The sequence below is a fragment of the Cyphomyrmex costatus genome, unplaced genomic scaffold (genome assembly GCF_001594065.2).
Source record: "Cyphomyrmex costatus isolate MS0001 unplaced genomic scaffold, Ccosl1.0 scaffold239, whole genome shotgun sequence".
Taxonomy (NCBI): Eukaryota; Metazoa; Arthropoda; class Insecta; order Hymenoptera; family Formicidae; genus Cyphomyrmex; species Cyphomyrmex costatus.
Genome location: NW_017276466.1, coordinates 263,761 through 285,901, shown reverse-complemented (window position 1 = coordinate 285,901; position 22,141 = coordinate 263,761). Strand labels below are relative to the sequence as shown.

General features: G+C 35.7%; 2 protein-coding genes across 2 annotated transcripts in view; both read right to left on the bottom strand.

Moving 5' to 3' along the window:
• Nucleotides 1–107: 107 nt before the first annotated feature.
• On the bottom strand, nucleotides 108–4,087 carry LOC108774169 (CLK4-associating serine/arginine rich protein). Its single transcript, XM_018540209.1, has 8 exons — nucleotides 3,820–4,087; nucleotides 3,522–3,619; nucleotides 3,050–3,450; nucleotides 1,945–2,120; nucleotides 1,342–1,415; nucleotides 923–1,264; nucleotides 302–691; nucleotides 108–227 (listed from the first exon to the last, which is right to left on the bottom strand). The coding sequence occupies exons 1-8, from the start codon at nucleotides 3,949–3,951 to the stop codon at nucleotides 119–121; spliced, it is 1,722 nt and encodes a 573-aa protein (XP_018395711.1). The 5' UTR covers nucleotides 3,952–4,087; the 3' UTR covers nucleotides 108–118.
• Nucleotides 4,088–10,456: 6,369 nt separating this feature from the next.
• The window catches only part of mnb (minibrain), a 35,919-nt gene continuing 24,234 nt past the window's right edge, over nucleotides 10,457–22,141 (bottom strand). The window contains exons 2-7 of the mRNA XM_018540220.1: nucleotides 16,310–16,478; nucleotides 15,871–16,038; nucleotides 15,505–15,791; nucleotides 15,264–15,410; nucleotides 14,638–15,070; nucleotides 10,457–12,323 (exon numbers count right to left, since the gene is read on the bottom strand). Of these exons, the coding sequence (XP_018395722.1) occupies nucleotides 11,848–12,323; nucleotides 14,638–15,070; nucleotides 15,264–15,410; nucleotides 15,505–15,791; nucleotides 15,871–16,038; nucleotides 16,310–16,478 (1,680 nt within the window). The 3' untranslated portion in view covers nucleotides 10,457–11,847. The remainder of the gene's footprint in view (nucleotides 12,324–14,637; nucleotides 15,071–15,263; nucleotides 15,411–15,504; nucleotides 15,792–15,870; nucleotides 16,039–16,309; nucleotides 16,479–22,141) is intronic.

The window sequence follows — 22,141 nt, the reverse complement described above, 5'->3', positions numbered from 1 at the left end:
TAAGAGACTTGTAGTGTCTCTCAGTTTTTGAACATGGCTGGAGACACTACCGCGTCTCCTGATCTATACATGATAATTTAAAATGCGTGACAAATCAAAATTGCTGCTCATAAAATGCTTACATGCTTGTATTTATCGGCGTCTTCGATGCTGCTGGACTGGACTTTTCTTCGTTATCGGATAATTCTAGTTCAAGACTTGATGATTTTCCACGTCGGCCATAATACCTGTATGTAAAATATATAAGTTATTCAATACGTTACATTGATTTAATTCTTGGAAAAAACTGTACTATCTTCACCTAGGCAGTGCTGGCGTCTTATTATCATCACTTCGCGATCGTTTACAACTAGATTGACTTCTCGATCTGGATCTTGATGGAGATTTCGAGCGAGACTTGGATCTTGACTTTGACAACGAATAGCGTATTTTTCGATAACTGTCTCTAGAATGACTCCTGTTACGCGATTTAGACCTTGATCTTGATTTTGATATGCTGCTAGAGGATGAACTCCGTGATCTCTTCAAATGCGAGCGTGATCTAGACCTCGAACGAGAAACTGAACGCGATCGAGATCTGCTGATACTTCTACAACGCGACCGTGATTTACTTCGCGTTCGTGATCGTCTGGAGCGACTTCTTGTACGAGATCTTGTATACTTCCGAGGCCTCGAGCGTGTTCGTCTAGATCTAAGATAAAACAGATTAAATACTATAAAAAATATATACACTTCGCGGATTATCTTCGTGTCCATTTTATATTAGCAAATTAATAATAGGATATGAAGATAACCTGCGAAACACATAAAGAAAATTCCCGTTAAAGTCTCAAAAGTAGATTGAATACTATATGTATATTAAAGTAAAACATTTGTTAAGAATTATTCATTAATTTTTCTTGTTTTTATTTTTGCAACTTACCTCATCCTAGATCCGCTCCGCTTCCTATCACGTGTTCTATACGACTTGGTCCTACTAACGGAACGTGAGCAGCTTCTTGACCTGGACTTGGAAATTTTTTTACTAACAGTTCTATCATTGAAAGCAGGACTATCTGATCTCCGCCGTCTGAGATACGAATAATTGACTTTTCTTGAATTCGACGAAGATACATGTGATGTGCTACTGTGAGTTTCTTCTTCTCCACCGAAGCTTGTGATGTAAGTAATCTGTCCCGTATTTACAGGTGATATCGACCGCGATCGCGACTTGGAAGAGGACTTTCTATAAGGATTATATTCCGGGCTTTCTCTAGCTGCGTAACTGAGACAAAGATAACAGAATTTGTACAAGCATAACGTAAAATAATATTTGCTTGTGGAAGAGTAATGAATTATTACCTAGGCGGACTCATAACACGGCCTATCATCTTCTTTTCTCTGAATGCGCGTCTTTCTCTACGCGATCGTCGACCCTGTTATATAAAATAAAAAATAAATATTAAAACATATTTTATAAACAAATAATTGAAGAAATAAAGGACTCTTTTTATAAACAATAATTAATACGTTGAGAATGGCGAATAAGAGTCAATCTAAATCTGATAATATATTCTAATATTCTATATTGCGAAGAATATCACGTAATGTTTGGCGTTTCGTCCCGGCTTCCACTACTGGACTCATCAGTAAGGTATTGTAGTGGAAGCCTACCTTAGACGCCGGTGTAAGTTATTAAATCGAGATTCTATATAAAGAGATATGACGAAACGCCAAACATTACGTGATATTCTTCGCAATATAGAATATTAGAATATATTATCAGATTTAGATTGACTCTTATTCGCCATTCTCAACGTATTAATTATTACATATTTTATATTAAATATTTACATTAATGTGAAATGTCTTCTGATATTTGATTATAGTATATTATAATATATACTATATATAAAATTATGTGTTATAAAAATATATTGTTTGAATTGTGTTGCAAATATTTACCGAGTACATAGCTTTCTCTTCTTCTTGCTTACGAGCCTGTCGTAAGGTTTCAGCTTCTTCAAAATCTTGTGTTAAAAAGCTAAAATAATCAGCACCTAAAAGTCCATATTTTTGAGCTACTAAATTCATCTCATGTGCCTGAGATGGCTCTATTTGAGATACATCCACGCATATGTCTGAAAAAAATAGTATACCATTAAAAAATTTGTTCTTGTAGTATTCCAGAAAGTACATTAATATATTATTAACCAAAAATGTATTAGATCGTTTTTTGTTGTTCAAATATTACAAAGTACAGACAATATAGTCAATATAATGTTTTAAAGCATTTTTGATCAGTCCATTTTTTCTTTTAATTGCTTAATTAAATACTTCAAAGCATTCATATATACAATACCCTCTGTAAATACCCTACGTTTTAGAGCCAAACAGCGATCTATACATATTTTTTTATTTAAATACATCATAAGACATCTAAATTACAATGAACATTTTTATCTAGAATACCTATAAGCTTGTACATGCCAAAAATATGTCGGACAATTATTTTTATTTTGACGCGCGATTCATACGAAATCTTTGAGGCCATTTTCGGTGACTATTGTGGTGTTTACAGTTTTTATGGAGTCTAAAATCAACTTGTAACTCAAACAGTTTATCACTCTAACAGAAACCATGAAACTACAATTAAACAACCTGTGCTGTGTATTTACAAATACATGACATTGCAAAACGAATGACAATAGACCAGAACGCGAAATTCAACCTTGAGCGCTGCGATGTTGTGAAATAATTGTCCGACGTATATTCAAATAAAAAACATGTATAGATCGCTGTCATGTTTGCCTCTAAAACATGGGTGTTTCCAAACTTAATGAGTATTGTATATAGTGAGATTTTGACCTATCACTTATAAAAACTAGTAAAAAGTTTATTACATATACATATATAATAAATGTTATGTATGTATTTTATACACGTATTTTTTTTCTAAACATAAATATATAATTTTTTTTCATGTACAGGAATTTAAGTCGATCACTAGTTTATATACAAAATGCCTTATCAAAATGTGTTAAATAGTGCATTAAGTAAATAATGGTACCTAAATCTATATCGCTATCTTCATCATCTCCCTTCTCCTCTGATATAACTGGGTCTACTGTTTTTACTGGTTCGGGTATTGGCTCTTCTGTTTCATAATTATATCCGATGGCAGCATTATTAGCAGATTTCTTTTTATCTTTTGCAGCATCCAACTTTGTTGATGAACCAAACTTAATATAATAGTATGATTTTTTGTATAACAAATAAAAGGGAAACAATGTACCGCCTAAAAATTCATTTTGCACAATTATACGGTAGCGTTCATAGTTGATATGTCTGTCTTCACTTGTCAGAGCAATATCAACGTCGATAGTGTCTACCGGTTCTGGTATCCAATCTAAATGTGCCCGTACATCAAACCGATCTATAAGATTGTCATCGTTGCCTTGCCATGGCATCCTAATAATAAAATATATTATTTTCTACTAATGAACGAGCACAATTAGTGATCCTTATGTTGGATAACTTACATGTTTGCAGGACTATCACCTGCAGCAGCTATTGCTGGATCCAAATGTATCTTGCATGGTCTGCCATGGAGCTGCAGAAACTGAGTAGGATCTGATTTCTAAATGGAACAAAAGCGTACAATCATTATATATACCAAAGAAATACTTCTGTCCGCAATGATATTTTAAATATAAAACAAAGACACACAGTAAGGTTAACTAAGAAACAGAGGAAAAAAAAAAATTCGTGGTGCATCGATCCGTTTTAAACTACACGAAGGAAGAAATTCATTGCATACATTTTTGCGCAGTATCTTACGATTTTCTCGTAGTAGTCCCTTCTACGTTCCGCTCTGCGACGGTAATCGACCAGCATACCGCGGATCTTCTTTTCCTGCTTGCGTGCCTCGTGCCACATTCTGCCGCCTGTCTTCTTCACAGAGAAACTCATTTTCTCTTTCTCAACGATGTAGATTAATTTTGTGCGGCTAGATCGACATAGGTGCCATTTGTCCGGTTATAAACGCTAAAAAATTGAAGCACTAATAATTGACACGCTTTCTTCTCCCGCGAGACGGACATGTTGTCTGATGTTCCCCTGCTAAAAATCATCGCGATAGCGACTTCTCACGGAACTGGCGGAAATCACTTGTCTATAATCAAATCGCTCTCTCGTGGTGATCACCGAATCGATAATAAACTATCCAATTTCGTTATTTTATTTTTCAATATATTTATATTATTATTAATATCACACATTTAATTACTAAAATTATGAATACTTAATTAAATTTTTATTAACAACAACTGCATATATTCACTTTTATAAAATTCAAATTATAAATATATATTACATATTATATTATAAATAATTGAATTTTCTAAAGCTGGTTAATTATTATCTAATAAAAGTTTAATTAATTTTTTATTATTTGATACATATATGTATTTTTGTATTGTGTGTGTTATCTTATAATTTTTATTTTAATAAATTATTAATTAACAGATAATGTTCAGAATATTTATTAATAATTATCTTATAAAAAATGCAATTTATATGTAATAAAACATATACATATGTACATGTATAGTGTAGTGTATATATAATATCATCAATTATTGTTTACTCAACTTACATTTTTTGTAATTATTTACCTATTTATGCTATACACTATGCAATCATGCAGAATAATCGCAATAGACAGTAACAACAATTGACAGTAGTATTTTTAATATTTGATCAAATGCCAAATTTTATAAACATTGATTGATAAACAGCTGATTAATATCAGCTGATCAAATATATAATACGTCATAAAATTGAATGTTGAATATAAAAAAACAATGAAAAAGTTATTATATCATCTTACAGAAATTCTTTTTCCTCGTCTCTTATATAGTACAGAATTTAATTCATACGAAACTCAAATCCCTTTGCGGTTTCAATTTTCGAGAATACACTTTTTACACACTTTACGTACCTCTATTTGTAAGAGCTGTGTTTCAAATGCCCTTTTCTCTAACAACGTAGTTTAATTTTAATCTCGATTCAACTAACTGTTCATGCAATGCATATTTTTCTAGTTCTAAGAATTAGAAGAAATGAGGAAAAAAAAGTATGTTAACAGTGATAGTGTTTCTTTCCTTAGTAGGGGAAACTCGGAGACTAGTAAGTAGTAGGATTTTCTAACGTCTTATCGATGATTATCGCTATCTTTAACTAGCGATAGTCAATAGGAACGACAATCTTGAAAAAACGCCACTCTCATTACCTATCGGCGCTATCGTCATAATAATTATAATAGCATCGTCGATAAGACGTTAAAAAATCTTAGGCATTAGGCCACGATTCGAATCCCCGCAGTGATTGATTGGAGCACTACCATGTTTTTTCAAAGGCATTCCGTATATTCGGAATACTATTAATTAAACACATAACTTCTCTATATATAGAAAATTTTATTAATATTATTATTTAACATCTTTTCAAGGTCATCAAGAAGCATAAAAGACGTTTATTGATATATGTATAAATCAGCCAATAATTGATTCAATAATATGTCGCTAATTTTCTTTTTCTATTTCAGTAATCTGTTCGTTATAAATACGTATCGCGAATGCATCTTATTCTTTCTCTTTTGTTCTCGCGCAAAGATGAATTGGTGCAAAAGGTGACAACGGAAGAAAAGGTAACAGCAGAAGGTGAAGATGCTTTTGTTTATTATTAACCTTATGTAATATCGTTTCAAATTTTCAATTACATTATTATATATAATAATAATTATAATAATCATCATAATAATGTTATGACAATGTATACACGTTAGATACAAGTTCATTTTCCTTCATCCGGTATAGAGTTTTGTTAATTATTTTTCTCATCTTAATAAATCGGTTTTTATTTCTTAATTCACATGTTCGATTGACTCTCTCTCTCTCTCTCTCTCTCATACATATCCGCATACATTCGCATGAGCACGCGTTCTTTCTTTCTCTCTCTTCTTTTCATTCTTTATTCCATTCATCCTTTATATTTTTTGTCCCGGTAGGTGTATACCGAACGAGACATCAAGATATATTATCAGATATTATCACTCTTTCATGCTCGGTTCTCAAAGGACGCTTACGCGATGCCTCTTTCTCTCTTTCTCTGTCAGTCGTATTATAGTTATATTTGTTTCTGAACACAATGCTTTTACTCGTGACGTTAGGAAACTTAGGTTACTTTACTTCTGCCGCAAAAACATGTTCCAAAGAGATCTCGTAATTGTTTTCCGCAGGCACACCTCGTACGGGACTTTTTCAAAGGCCGTACGTGCATCCCGCGCTAGATTTGCAAAAGATAAAACGTAAAAATCGTGGAAAGTTTTAAAGAACACGGAAGAAAGATTTCTCGCGGCTACAGAAAGTACCGATCGACATACTAATGAGTTACACGCGATCGAAAATTAAGAGGTATGTTAATCCTCCATTGCCCAAATTATTCGTTGACATTTCAAAATCTTCATTGTACACACAAATATGAATTTCAATAATACGATCTTTTTCTTCTTGAAAACAGAGGAATAAATAACTTTCTATGTTACAAAACTTCAAAATAATCGAACTACTCCAAGATGCGTGAAAGGCGAAAATTGAATGATAACAAGAGGGGCGCGAGTGATTATAAAATTACATTATTATATATGATAATAATTATAATAATCATAATAATCATAATAATATTATGACAATGTGTACACGCTGTAGATATAAGTTGATTTGCCTTCATGCAGAGTTAATTATTTCTTTTCATCTTAATGAATCAGCTGGGGGCTGAGGCTGGGCTGGGCAACAGATGATCAAGAAAATTCGTCGAAAAATCGCTTCCGCGCTACAAACGTTTAAAAACATGCGAGCAATGCTCGTAAAAACGTCGCATATACGAGTCGGCTAAGATAAATAACGATTAAAATACAATGCGGTTCGTTATCTTCTCCCCCCCCCCCCTCTCTCTCTCACACATGATCGTTCTGTAAATCAATCACTCTCTTTAACATTTTATGTAAAAAAAAAAATACACACATACATACACATATATATGTATGTGTACATGCGTATGTGCATGCGTGTGCGTACGCAGTGATCATTCGGAACATGGAATTGCGGCTGATTCTTATACTATTAAATGTATACATCTCTGTTGTCTGCTAATTGGCTTAAATACTTTGCATTTTGCGACAGCTGAATGAAGTGGACAAATTCATCCCGAGACGGTGTGGCTCTCAAACTCGAAATAAAGCGCGCATGTCGGAAAGCGAAAGAAATCCTAAGGGAAGTTCTCTCATCCTGTTCGCCGTACTTCCTTTTTCCCCATTGGGAGAGGCTGTTGTACATGCGATTTTGAAATGTACTCCTCACCGCGTCCCACTTTCTCTCGTTCTTTCTTTCTTTCTCTCTTTCTTTCTCTTTCTCTCTCTCTCTTTCGCGCAAACGAAAACATTTTCTATCTCGCACAGCTCGTTTACCTCGCCTCGCATGTTCAATTAGCGTCTTACACGTTCACCATTTAAAATTGCTATTTCTCCCGATTCGAGAATCGTACCCTACCGCGGCTAAAAAAATTCACCCTAAACTTGTTCTGGACGCCGGCGGTGTGTCCTTTAGCTTCGCTGAAAAACTCACGGTCTGCCAAGGAGAAGAGCGACTGGTATAACTTTTACGCGAATCTCATTAGTGGCTTTTTTGCGTTGTGTGGAAGAAATTCCGGCCGTGTTATGGAACAAGACTCGACCGGCCTTCGGTATTTTCTCGTGCAGCACACATTTTCGAAGATCAGTTTTTAAGGAGTCTATGCGGTTGGTAGGAAGAAGAAAACGACTTCGAAACGACTTTGATTGATCTTCTCTTTCACGCCAATTCAGATAGCAAGAGGACGTTATTTGTCGTCATTTTGACGTGAAAATAAGGTTTTTAATGTCATTTTGGTATCAAAATACGACGAAAAATAACATCAGTTTGCTATCTGAAAATAAACAGTTTTCATAGTGTTAGTATAATGATCGCCAAACAGTACTACGTTGCTGCGTTAGATCCATCTTACAGGTCTTTATCTCAGGATCCTATAGGTCTTGATAGAAGGTATATATCTCGAGAATGCCAAGCAATTGTCGACATGGCCGTTAATTGATATAATTGCGACTCCAGCGTATATTTTTATCGTCGCAATTTGCAGCGGATAGTTTAAAAGTTATGCACCGGTCACGCGTTTTTTCTTGGCAGGCCGTTAACCGATCCAATCACATTGCTACAGATAAATGATAATAATAATCATCCAGTTAAAATCAACAATATCGTCGAAAGGAGAACGATGCGCTTCGATGCATTATCAAACACGGCGCTGTGCCCAGGAGTCCGTCGTGGGGGGTTGCACACCTCTCTCCGACGGAGAAAGACCGGTACCGAGTGTCTTCGTACGAGCCATCCTGATATAAGATATCGTTTCACGCGTAATCATCCTGATCGTCGTTACACTGAAGCACAATCGGCGAAATGATTCGAGTTCCCGGACAAATAAAAAGTAAGTCCGAATGTACAGAAGTTACCGAATGGCGTATCTTTCTGAGAATATTGTGAACACCGTTGTTTGTGGGACTAGTGAGCACAGCGTGTAACAAGATGAATTCGGAAGAGGGCACGCGATATATTTATACATATATGTTATATATATATATATATAATATATATATGCATAATATATAATATTATATATAATATATACACGTAATATTATACATATTATATATTACATACATATATTTTTTACACACATATACATATATATATATATACGTCGCACATTGTCTATACTTATAGAGCGTACTGATTTTTGCCGTTCAACAAGGTATTATTTGCGAGGACGCCCAGAATTTATCACAGAAAATCCTAAACGTCCCGCCGTTTAATCTCTCTACACCTAACAAATCATATTCTGTACAACTTCAACTGCGGAAATTATATAAAAAGGTCATTGAGGTAAGGTGCGACATATCCCGTTTTACGTTTCCTCTTTCTTTCTTTTAGACGATTTTTCGGAGAGCTGCTCTCTTCTCTCTTTAGGTATTTTATTTATGTCATAGTGAATCTATCTATTTTAAGCATTGCTTTCGAGCTATCTAATCACAACACAGACTCATTACGACTCTTGAAATTTAATGTATCTTAAGCACCGATTGCCGTAAATCTCAATGCGATATAAAAACATTTATGATACAAGTGTCAGTGGGTTTCGTATTCCTATTTGTCCATTGGTGATTTATATATTATTAGATATTGTTAGAAAATTTGTTTTCGTTCGGTAACTTATTATAAATTCGAGTATAACAAACTTCAACATCTGAGTTGTAATATAGAATGTCTCGTGTATATCTCATTAAATCGTATCTGCAAATGTTCTTGTATTGCAGGTGTATAAAAATATACAAATCATTCGAAAGGCCGCAGGAATAAAATGATTCTTAGCAGATCGAATGGCTTGTGAAACGTTAGACTTTTCTCAGCTACTCGAAAGTATCTTATATTTCTCATATATTTACAACTAATACAACAAGAATTCAAATCTAAATTTCACAGTGAGACTCGTTATTTTTCCAGAAAATATATATACATTGTAAGAATTCTCTTGGTCGTCTAATACCTTTTTTTTGGCCAAGCTCTTTTGACAACAGTCGCAGTCATGCAGACGAAATTGTTTTGCCGCTGCTTTATATTTACGCATTAAAATTTTCGTACAAAAAAGGTATCGCAATTAAAACGTTAAAGATGACGGTTATATTGGGAATTATACACGTAGCTTCACACGTTTATCGGAGACTACAAAAAGACAATTAAAATTATAGACATAGAACGTCTTAAAATAATTTAATAAGTAAAGTTTGGTAAATCGGTAAAGATCCATCAACAAAAAAAAATTTATTACACACCATTGTACCATATATAATGTAATAAATATAATGAGATAAATGATATAATAAAGATAAATTATTCTTCAAATCTTAGTCTCCGTTTATATCATTTTCTTTGTATGGAAGAGTATAAAAAGCCGCAAATATATAAAACATACCTTATAAACAGACTTGGTATTTTCATATTTTGCTATCGTGATTACAGAAAAGCAACATGCATAATTCTTTAAGATTTCTTTCTCTTTACAGCATATATCATTATTATTTTCTATTAAAAGTCATATCTTTTTTTCTTTTGTAACATCTGGGTGGTATAGGGATTATGGTTGCATTTTCGTGGTCTGCCTTCAGGTACTATACTACACTTACAATTGGTAGTTTCATGACAAAATATGATTGATGGTAATAAGAAAGAAATTATTACGTTTCTATTTTTGTTCGTCATCTAGTCTTACAATACATAAATAATAAAAAAAATCACATTTTTTAAATCAAAATTTAAAATATTTGGCCGAATAAAAAAGTAGAGTCCTCTACATAAATAAAAGGGCTATATTACGATTGGTGCGAATGACATAAGCGCAGCGACCATCGGGGCAAAACGGCAAAAATCAATGACGATTGGCGTTGGAAACATGTGTATGCGAGTACGTGTATTGTTTATTATAAAGTATCTAAGTTCTTTGTATGATTATACCATTCTTGATCTCGATCTTACGTGTATGCTGCTTTTTAACTTTCTTATTACTGTTTTTTTTTTATGTATAAATATGTATTGTTGTTAAGCCGCGCAAACCTCGTTTGTTTAAAGTCCTTGTTCGACAACAAACTGACGTTTGCAACATTCTTGTCTTCCATTAAAGTAAATAAAAGATTCGAGTTTACAATGTTTGTGTACGTGTGTATTTAAACCTCCTCATACTTAAAAGCTAAACCCTAAAGCTGCACTCTTATCATTCACCTAAGTGTATTGTACAAATAACTAGCAGTCGACGCGACTGTTTGTTGCTCGCAAGTACTTGCTAAACCGTTTACATTCGTGACATTGTGTATAAAACTCTATTTGAGTACATGCTTACATTGGTAATTCTTACTTTTTCCATCTTTTTTTACGCGGTAATAATAGTAATTATCACTTTTTCGCTCTCTAGGCCACACAGTTTGGTTGCCGAAAGTTTTCCGCTTAGCCGTTTTTGGTAAAAACTGCTAAAAGTGTCTGTGGAAATCGGGCAGGACCCGAGAGGCCAGCTGGGTTCATCCTCACTAGACCATTACTGTCTGTCCATGCTCGAAGCTTTCGTCAATCTTCCGTGTTACACATATACCCACTTTCAACATAGGACCAGTCAGCTTAATAAAAAATATGAAAATTCAGCAACATAACAGAAATAGAGGTTTCCTCTCACTTTTTCCTCTCTTTTTCCTTCCATCGCAGTTTCTTCTACTCGTTGAATTTCTCATATAGTCGTTAACGCCGCCGAGCTTAGGATATATCTTTTTTTTTTTGTTTCTATGATCTCTTGTTATACAGAGAGATTTGGGCTTTGTGACTTGTGGTTATTTCTTGGATTTTCCGGGAAATTTCGTTTGTATTTTTCAGAATTGTTCAGCCAAACCAACGTGTCCGAAAAATTTCTTGAATTCACTGCCGAAGTTAAGGCTAATCGCGACACCGTGATGTTTTTTCTTGTTTTCTTTTGACTCTGTGGTGAGAAAGCAGCATCGGGGAACGACTTTCAAGATGTGTACATGCCATTTTTCCGTTCTCTTACCATTTTTTCATTAATGCTACGATAACATCATTCAAGGCATGCCGTCTCCGTAAATTAGCTATTTCATTTTCTTCACGGTTTTGCGTTCGCGACAAGCTGTATTGTCCACTGTCAGTTGTCCCTTCTGCCACTTTAGTGGATAGCGACTGGGCTCTGTTGGACGCATACCCCGACCATTGGACTATCTTCTCTCTCTGGATCTCGCTGGTTACCGGACGACACCGTTGACGGCTGTCTCACCATACCGTGTGTATCAGTAGCTGAGTAGCCGTAGTTGTAGAAGTTCGGCTGCTGAATCATTGGTGAGGTCATCATCGCAGGTAGATGGGGTATACCAGGAATAATTAGGCTATTGTACGATCCAAGAGAGCTCTGTATCAGGGAGCTGTCCATGGATTGCATGGACATCGGGGCGGACGTGGGCACCCCAGTGGCCGACGTTGATGGGTAGCCCGTTGTTATGGCACGTCGACTGCCCGTGTGACGGGGCGAGGACTCACAGTCCATGGGCTGATAGCCACCACCAGGGAGACTTGATGCTTGCATCTGCTGCAGACTACCGCCGCCGCTGCTGCTGCTGCTGCCCTGTCCCGACATGGTTACCAGTCCTGGGACATCGAAAAAAAAAGTCAATAAAGGAAGTAAGATAGCATTTTCTCGCGATATAGATATATATATAGATATATATATATATACACACTAATGCCATAATCATCCACGAAAATCGCTCTAGCTCTTACAATCGAATAATCACTAATATGGGAATAAAGATAAATAAAATTTCAAACGTCTACAGGGACATTTGCAGGCAATAATCTCCACCGCTACCTTTTTTCACGCACATTCGTAAGAGCGTGACGACATATTCTGTGCATGTTAGATAAATATCGAATATTATTACTTTTTTCCCATTCTCATAAATTTATGTAAGTTAATTGAACAAATATTTGACACGTGATAAATTATGAAATTGTTGATCTTAATTTCTATATAAAGTTTCTATGCACTTTATTTACCGCAAAGTGTACACTTAAACAATGATTTGCCAAAATTATTCAAGTAATTATATTGAATTGTTTATCGGCATAATCGATTTGTATCATAATCTTCTCTTAATTATATACGTAATAAGTTAATGTGCAATTAGGGTTTTACATTAGGCAAACTTAAGAAAGAGGGGTATATAATAGTAAATGCATATATGTATATATATATATTACTGATATGGACAAGACTTATTTCACAGAAACTTTACAACTTCATGTCCCATTTACAGCATTGCACTTGTAAAGTGCACGATGCAAGCAGCTAAAGCATGCACAAAAAAACTAGAAGACAATGATATGAGAGACTTTTCTACAAAAACAGAAATTCGCTTAACACAGATGCAATACTTTTAGTTGGAATATGTTCTGCAATAATCAACCCGTATAACATTCGTGTAAAATAATTTGTCATTTTTAAAGTCACAGCAAAAACAACACGAAAAACAACAAAAGGAAACATATTCCAGCAGTGACATGATGCTATTTTCTTTTTTCTCTTTTTTGTCCTTATGTTCTAAGATATATTCATCAAAAAGGACAGTCTCGTGTTTTAATGAATAATTAACCTCACAGTAGACGATAATCATACATCGTGTATTAATACATCGTGTCGATAAAGTATGGAGGCACGGGCTAGCAATATCAATCCGTGTCCCAAAAGGGAATACCTTCAAGCAAGCAAAGCTTCGCGCAATACATTCGAGGCCAGGATATGATTTATTAGGGACATCGTTAGTCTTTTAGCGTGTATAGGATTGTTTGTTAGATACAGAACTTACTTATGTTAGTAAGTAAGATTAGGGTTGGGGCCTAGGACAGGTCGTCGCCGCCCCGCGGATACGACAGTCATCGAGCCACGTATTGTCCCCCCATCATATCTACGGGCAACAACAAGTATCGCTTAGTTTGCGCAGAAAATAAAAGGTACTATTAAAAAGGGGGATTAAGATTAATCGCGGAATTACGAGTGTATTTCAGCATAATTAACCTTGAACAATACAGAACAAATGAATCGTCTTGATATCACCTAATAATTACTCGATAATCACAGTTAAAAAAAAACATAACAATTAAAAATACATTGATTTAAAAGATTGTAAAAAGATGGAGAATTACTTATTTTCTGCACAAATCAAAACCTTCCTAAACTCTCAATAGAACTGTCCGTCTTGAGTTTCTGTTTATATCTACCTTATGTTCAATTACTCAAAGATAGTCAATAACAGCTCAGAGATATCATTAGCCATGATCAAATGCATCTTTTCTCTTTTAAATCGTCCGCAAAAACGATTTCAAACGTTGGGAATTCCTGTAAGCTCTCAAGTAATCTATTGTAGCCTGAACAGAACATGTGAATGCAATTATAAATATTAACCTGCCTCTTAATTATTACATTTATACAAAACTATCTATATAGATAGCGAATAATAAAAAAAAGTCATGACTTTTCTTTCTATAGCGGCACCCATTTGCTGAGAAGACCGATTCAGAGGAAACTATGGATTAAATGTATCATTAGGTGAAGTAATCAAATATGATATTAATAATGAATGATGAATGAAATCAAGCGACATAGAGCCATACTTTGATAGTAAGATCATATTTCTCGCTGCAATTAATCGTTTAAGGTACAGTTATTGTGACAATGCAAACCTGACACGTTTTCAACTTCAGCTATCGTTATTTGAATTGTGATAACCGTGCGACACGGAATTACACGGCGTGGGCATGGATGAGACAATTCAACATTGAAAACCTGTCAGCTTCGAAGAAACTCAGATGTGAAGCACATAAATGCGTATTCGGTACTTCTCTTCTCTATGTTACACAGTGATTCGGCAAAATGAGATAACGTTAAATGGTTAATCGGACTTACCGTGATCCTGGCTCATCGACACCACTGCCGGACTCGTGCTCGCGCTATTGGCAGCAGCGACGTTCGTGTTGGTCCCCTCATCGGCTGTCCTCTTAAAGAAGTTGTGCTGAAGTGCATAATACGGTGTTACCCGTGTCTTCGGATCGAAATCCAACATTCGTACAATTAGGTCCTTAAACTTGAGATAATCGGACATCGAATGGCCCGGCTCCCCCATTCTTCTGCCGCCGGGGCCACCACTTTCGACACCTAAAATATCGTGTAAGCGCCTCGTGCCGGGAGGTTTGTATTTTTTACCATCCTTGGACTTTTTCAGTACGTATGAGCCATCCGTGGAGACTTTGTCAAAGTACTTCCGCGCCTTGTGCGCTTGGTCCAGTATATGTTTCGGCGGCATTCCTAGTACTTCTACGATTTTGTTCATTTGATCGACCTACAAATTATAAGAGAAATTTCTTATGTTGCCAAACAGAGATCTACATTATATCGAAGGTAACATGCACTTTCCAATCAGATAAACTTTTTGTGAATATATCTTAATACAGTAGCGTCTCGTACTAGTAATTAATTATCGAGACCTACAAATCGAACGATTAGAAAGAATTTGTATAATGATCATTCTTTACCTCGTTGGCCCCACTAAACAGAGGTTCTCCCGTGTGCATTTCTACTAAAATACATCCCAGGCTCCACATGTCTATCGCGAGGTCATAAGGTATTCCTAACAGGACTTCCGGAGATCTGTAGAACCTGGACTGGATATATTGATATATCTGCAAAGGCAAAAAGAAAGAAGGAAAGGCATATGAAAAGGACCAACAGAGTAAAAGCGAATGTGCGCTAATTAGCGCTTTCTAAGACACCCACTCTTTGTCCAAGTTGACACGAGCTACCAAAGTCGACTATTTTTATCGCACTTCGTTTGGGATTGCACAAAAGGATGTTTTCAGGTTTCAGATCACAGTGAATGATGTTCAATTCCGGCGTAGACAGGAACAAGAGGGCAGTACACAGTTGCTGTGCAAACTTTCTTGTCAAGTTCAATGACACTCCTCGGAAATTCGTATTTCTAAGTAGGTCATATAGATTATACGATAGCAGTTCGAATACCAGACATAAGTGATTTCGCCACATAAAATGCCTCTTCAGTTTAACTGTAATCAGAAAGAGAGAAGGCGTTTGGCGTCGCGTCGCACGGTATCTAACCGTAGCGCATAGTTTGTACTGACATACCTATATAATACTTGTTGTCGGTATCCGCTCTGTTCATCATTTCCAATAGCCTAACTTCAATTTGCGCTTGATTAAGAAAAGGCTTCTTGTTCTTGATGATTTTTATTGCCACTTGCGTTTGCTCTTCGTGGTCGAATGCTTTCACTACTTGGCCAAAACTGCCTTTACCTGTAAACAGGAGACGTATAATAAGTACATTGAATAAGTAGCATAAATTTAACTTAAATAAATAAAAATCAATTCGAATAAATGTAACGTTTTTATTAAACAAGTTGTTAAAAACAACATATTATTTTATTTATTATGTATTTAAAAAATACATATATTCGAGAAGTAAAAAATTATCGATTACATCATCGGAAAAAATCATCACGATATTGTATTTATCCGTTAAATAATAGTTAACCCGATACTGCTTGTTGTCTTCTTTTTATCTTACCTATTAAAGAATCGATCTCGTATCGATCGAGGAACTTTTCCCCATTCTTGATGATATAATCATGATTATCGTCGTCCCAGCCATCGTTGTAGAGTTTCCTCTCTTTCTTATGCGAGCCATCTTCCCCTTGCATTTGCTGTGCCCTCCTCTTCTTCTTCGCATAGTAAACCTGGAAAAGAAATTAACGTAATCAGTCGCTATATCCTCGATGCATAACGGAAAATTTCACAAAATTCTATGCTATAAAATTCTATGATATAAACAACAGAAACATTCAAGAAAATGATCGAGATAAATTAAATAATTTCCCAAACGTAACAATCTATCGTATCGCGTCATTATTCCTAATGTTGGACTTCGTTATCATCAATCTCTTTTCCCTCTCATTTTCCAGAATGTGTGAAGCTGAATTATTAGAATTCCACATTTATTAAAACGTTATAATATTTTTATTTATTGTATTATAATATTCATTAGAGCTATTTTATGTGTCGTATTGAATCCCAAAACGGAGCACTTCATCAAGTCGCGACTTATGTAATCGACGTGTTCATCGAGGAAAGGTAACTGTGCTTGGACAATCGACCAATTGGCCCAAAAGTTCGTGCGACCCGCTTATCTTTATCAATCCGCCAGACCTAGCAAAAGAGGGATTACATAACGAGCCACGCGGCCAGAGGTTATTATTCGCGCATGTAGGCTGTAGGTCCATGACGTTCCACGAGATGAGGGGAGAGGAAAGGAGAGAGGAGAGAGAGGAGAGAGAGAGAGAGAGAGAGAGAGAGAAACTGGTCCGATCGATCGCTTAAATTTTTCTGCGATGTATAAATTGCTGAAGGAAACGTACAAAAGAATCCGCGTTCGCTACCCTCCTCTTTTCCCTCTTCCCCGTTCCTACAATCAAAACGATGCCGCGAATCGTCCGCGTAAAAAAAGCGGAATCGTATAATTCGCCGTAAATATCCTCGCGTTTACGGGACGAGAGGAAGGTGGTAGAAGAACGGCGCGCGACGCAAGAGAGTGGAAGGGACGCGGAAGGGCGGGGGAGGAGAGGTAAAAGGGAAAAGGGCGCAGAATCCGATCTGCCGCCTCCGTCCCGGGAATCGATATGCTCGCGACCACGTGAAAACCACGCCGTTGAAAAGCGACGGTTCGGTCGGTCGCTTTTACGAAAAATCCGACTCGACACCACGCGTGAGGACGATCGACGATCGGCGGCGACAGGAGGTCCATCCCCCGCGAGGATTTCTGGTCCGCTCCGCGAAAATTTCGTGAAGAAGCAAACGGCGAAAAATGCAGAAAGGGGAACGGAGGGGAGGATGGACGTGGAGGCTCCCGCGGATCGGGCAGGATGGTGGTTGGCACGCCTCCACCGGGTCATCGACACGGTGATGGTCAGCGCTGTATCGGCGTCTACTAGTTACAACACTCTATTTCGACATCGATTGTACCGTCGAAGAAGTACGAGGAGCACTCGGTTCTACCACACCGCTGGCTGCCGTCCCTGCAGCGCCGGCGGCGCGGCTAATGAACTCAAGCCGACACTTTCGCGCGAACGAGGGGGGGGGGGGGCGAAAGGGGGTACCGAATCTGAGCCGCGGCCCCGGAAGCGCGGAATCATCGATGGCGCACCGGCAGGCGGCTTATTTTTGACTTCGACCAGTCAAGCCTGTCAAAGCTTACAAGAGCACCCCGACAGGTACCGTCAGTTAGACTCGCCACTATGAAAATCGTGGAAAGAAACACGTTGCTTTGAATGTTTTGCATTGCGAGAGAAAGTTTTCTTGACACCTTGTTGTGTGTATTTGAGTATGGTACCCAATTTGATTGCTTGTACTATACACGGAAAGATTTTGTTGAAATATTCAAAAATTTAAATATACAGTTCTGAAAAGAATTTCGTTGGACTTTCAAAATAATTAGGAAACTCAACATGATGAGCAGTGCAGAAACTTTGACATTCCAGCACTCAGTTTGAATGTCTTACATAATTACATTTAGATAATTCAACAAAATTATTTGAATAAATCTGTATCTACACACAAAAAAAATATCGTTCTGTTGCTAAGAAAAATAATTACTCAATTTATTTTTCTTCCTTTTTCAGTAATAGTTATCTAACAAAGAATATTTTGTCAATTTTAATTTAATAATCTTGATTAAAGTATTAAACTTATACTAGGATTCGGAATATATTTTGATGACCCCTGTGAAGCTAGCCCCCCATTATTTAAAAAAATAACTTTTTTTGAGAGTTCTGAATAGATTTCCAATAGTTCCAGAGTTCCTGATAGGTTTAAAAAATAGTTCTGGCCATTAAAGCCATAAAAACGCGATTTAAAAAATGGGGAGCTAATTTCACGCAGCCCCCCATTTTCGAAAAATATTATTTTTTTTTAGAGTTCTGGATAGATTTAGATAGTTCCAGAGTTCCTGATAGGTTTAAAAAAAATAGTTCCGTTCGAGAAAGTAAAAAAAACGTCATTGAAGAACCAGAAATTGTCATCTAAAAAACAGCCATAACTTTGAAAGTGTTATTTTTAATCAATTTTCTCATTAAGATATTTTATAGAACTCTGTGGGGGCTATCCAGAACTCTCGACAAAACTGTCAAAATCCTTCAAAAAAATTTTTTAATCTTCCAGATTGGAAAATGGACACCTATAATCGCTCGTAACTTTTGCAGTTCAAATTTTACGAATTTTTGTCATTAGGATTTTCGACAGAACTCGACGGGGGCTACCCAGAACTCGTGAAGTTAGCCCCCCATTTTTTAAATCGCGTTTTTATGGCTTTAATGGTCAGAACTATTTTTTAAACCTATCAGGAACTCTGGAACTATTGGAAATCTATTTAGAACTCTCAAAAAAAATTATTTTTTTAAATAATGGGGGCTAGCTTCACAGGGGTATTTTGATGCTTGACGAACTTATAATAGGTTTGCGGTTGCATGAACTTTTAAAATACTTGAAATAAGTAATTAGTACTTGCGTGTAGTACGTTTTCTTTGTATAGCTAAATTTTTTTTAGATACTTTAGCAAACCGTTCATTCGGTAACTTCCATAAAAATGAAAACATATTATAAAGAATTTTTTCAGTATAGAAACGCCTAGATACGTATTATATATTAAGGAGCAAAACCAAGTAGGTACCTTTATTAATGAAAAATAAAAAGTTATAAACGAAAACAGCATAAGGAAAAATTGGGTATATCAGAGTGGAACCGGTGAACAACGAAACGTGCAACAATCCTTATTTGAGAATTGTGAAAACTTTGCAAAAGATTAGTCGGGGTTTCACCGATGAGACTCCTCCAGTAAATCGCTAGCATCAGCATTAATACCGTTATTATCTCTTTGCGAGTTACAGAAATGTCAGTTACATTCTCGTGTGTGTTATAGGAAGAATTTAAACATTTCCAAACATCGTACGTTTCTTGTGATTTATGATAGTCTTCTCCGGAAAACGCAACTGATCGGTATATCACTTTCACCGTTTTTAAAAATAGCGCCTACTATTTTTACAGTTAGTCTACAAATACGGCTGCTAAAAATATCATTTTGAAGTAAATCACATTTCATTGTTTTAATTTATGGCGGTTTCTCTATTTTTCCTCCTCTTCTTCATCTTCTTTCTCATTCTCTCTCTCTCTCTCTCTCTCTTTGACGGATAAAGATAAACGGCGGCCTCTCATGATTTTCAAATAACGTCTACCGCTTTTCGTATTAGCCCGTGAATTGAAACGCTTGAAATACCGCTTTCGAACACCAATGGCATTTCTTCTTTTTAATTGATGGCGGTTCTCTCCGCGGGGGAGGAGGATAAAATCGGAAACCCTCGCGGGGCCAGGCACAAAGCTGTCCCTCTCCCTGCGTTCCGTCATCCCCGCAGAAAAGCTCCACTCGCGCGAGCGAAACTTCCGTTTTCTTATAAAGATATCCTGTTGTAACTCGACGCTATTAAAACTTCAGCTGGTCGCGTGGATTTTTCTCTCTGCAGAGGAGCGCCACCGGAACATCGACCTTATTTTACGTCAGTATATGGGTTACTCGGAAATTTAATTCGCGCGCAAACTTCCGATGCCACAGCATGGTATTTCCCGGTCAAATTTTTTTCATACATCGAAAAAAATAATTTCAGCTCCATCCAGGAACGGCGAGATTACGTGGGTGAACCGATCGATTTCACATTATTCGGTGAGTACTCTCTACATGAGCAATTTTTATTAATTAATTCATTTTTTATAATTTATTTATTATTAATTTAGTTCATTTATTATTAATATTAATTTATTATTAATTTAGAATATTTCAGAAAGGGGAGAGCAAGTTTATTACACATAAGAGACTATTTCCATACATCGTTGCTTCAATAAACTACTTTAAAATTTTCTTATTTTTTTTTTCATTAATATATTCTATATTAAGTAAAAAATGGATCGAGAAATGTTCAACTTAAGAGTGAAGAAAGTCATACTCAGTCAAGATTGTCAGTGCCTAATGTTACACTGTGTAAATTCTTACAATTTTCGAATTAAAGCTTTACGTCGATTTTATTATCGATCTTAAAACACAGTCTGAGACTGAAGCTAAAGTACGAAATATTACAAATTAAATTAATAATAAGCAATTCATTATTATTATTGATGATAATAAGCATCTTTAAAATACTATAAATAATTTATTGCAAAAAATATTATCTCAGGAATCTTTCGAATTTCGTGCGGGCGACTTGCTAATTCAATCAACATTGTTGTGATGATATCAATTATTGTAACTAATAATATACATATATAGAAAGAACATCCTTTTTTTAGACACTGTAAATAAAAATGTAAGTGAAAAATCAACGGACATTAATCGAGGTATAATTCGTTTAAATTAAAAATTGTAAAAAATTTACACAATAGGCACTAAATTATTAGGCATTAAAACTTACTTTGATCGAATATGGCCCTTTACACATTTTGTGTTAAATATTCTGTATTATTATTTAACACAAAGTTTAATTTCTCTTACTATCTTTTATTACCTGGATATGCTTCTTCACACTACCCACAATTTTTGACATTAACTAGGATTAGTAGACTATAAGAGATAGATTAACCGAATGTACGTCGAAAATAAAATACTGGAGACACGCGTGCTTAAACGTGTCTGAGCACGCAGCAAAGACTGTCGCTCAGTTACCCATGATATCTCGATGAGAACGCTTCTCTTTAAAAAGTTATATTTTCGAAAAATTATACACACAAATAAAAATGATACCGTACATTTTTATTCTTTAACTTTTTATTTTAGACAAATATGTAATTGTCTGAGGTATTTAATTTGTTAGATAGTAAGTGTAGCTTTTCCTTAATAGAGTTAAATAGTTCGTTTTTGTTCATCTGTTTTTGTATTTGTAAATGTTTTTAAAAAATAAATAGATGAAGCTATTAAAGTAATCTTTCCAAGGGACTATATGACTCAGATTTAGTAATATTCTTTGTTTTAAATAGACCTAATACAATAATTTGTGTTATTTTAAATGCACCTATCGAAACAATTCTTTTAATTTTTATAATATTTTATAATAATATATTAAAATAGTTTAAAATATGAATATTATTTTTCACTTTAATAACTCTATAGTCAACTTATGCCATATCAGACGTCATCTACCCGGCTATGTGAAGTTGGCCCCCCCACTATTGCAAATCTAAAAATGACCATTACCATTCGTTTGGTGGTTGTTTGGTGGTGTTTGGTAGTCCATTCCGGACGTTTGGTAGTCAAAGATATAATGAGAAATGTCAAAAAAAGAAGAACGCGCGTGAAGTTAGCCCCCCC

Coding starts and splice junctions, on each gene's coding strand:
- LOC108774169 (XM_018540209.1), bottom strand. CDS start 3,951: ATGAGTTTCTCTGTGAAGAAGACAGGCGGCAGAATGTGGCACGAGGCA. Junction 3,451..3,521: donor GGTGATAGTCCTGCAAACAT/GTAAGTTATCCA, acceptor TTTTATTATTAG/GATGCCATGGCAAGGCAACG. Junction 1,416..1,944: donor AAGAGAAAGCTATGTACTCG/GTAAATATTTGC, acceptor TTTATATAACAG/GGTCGACGATCGCGTAGAGA.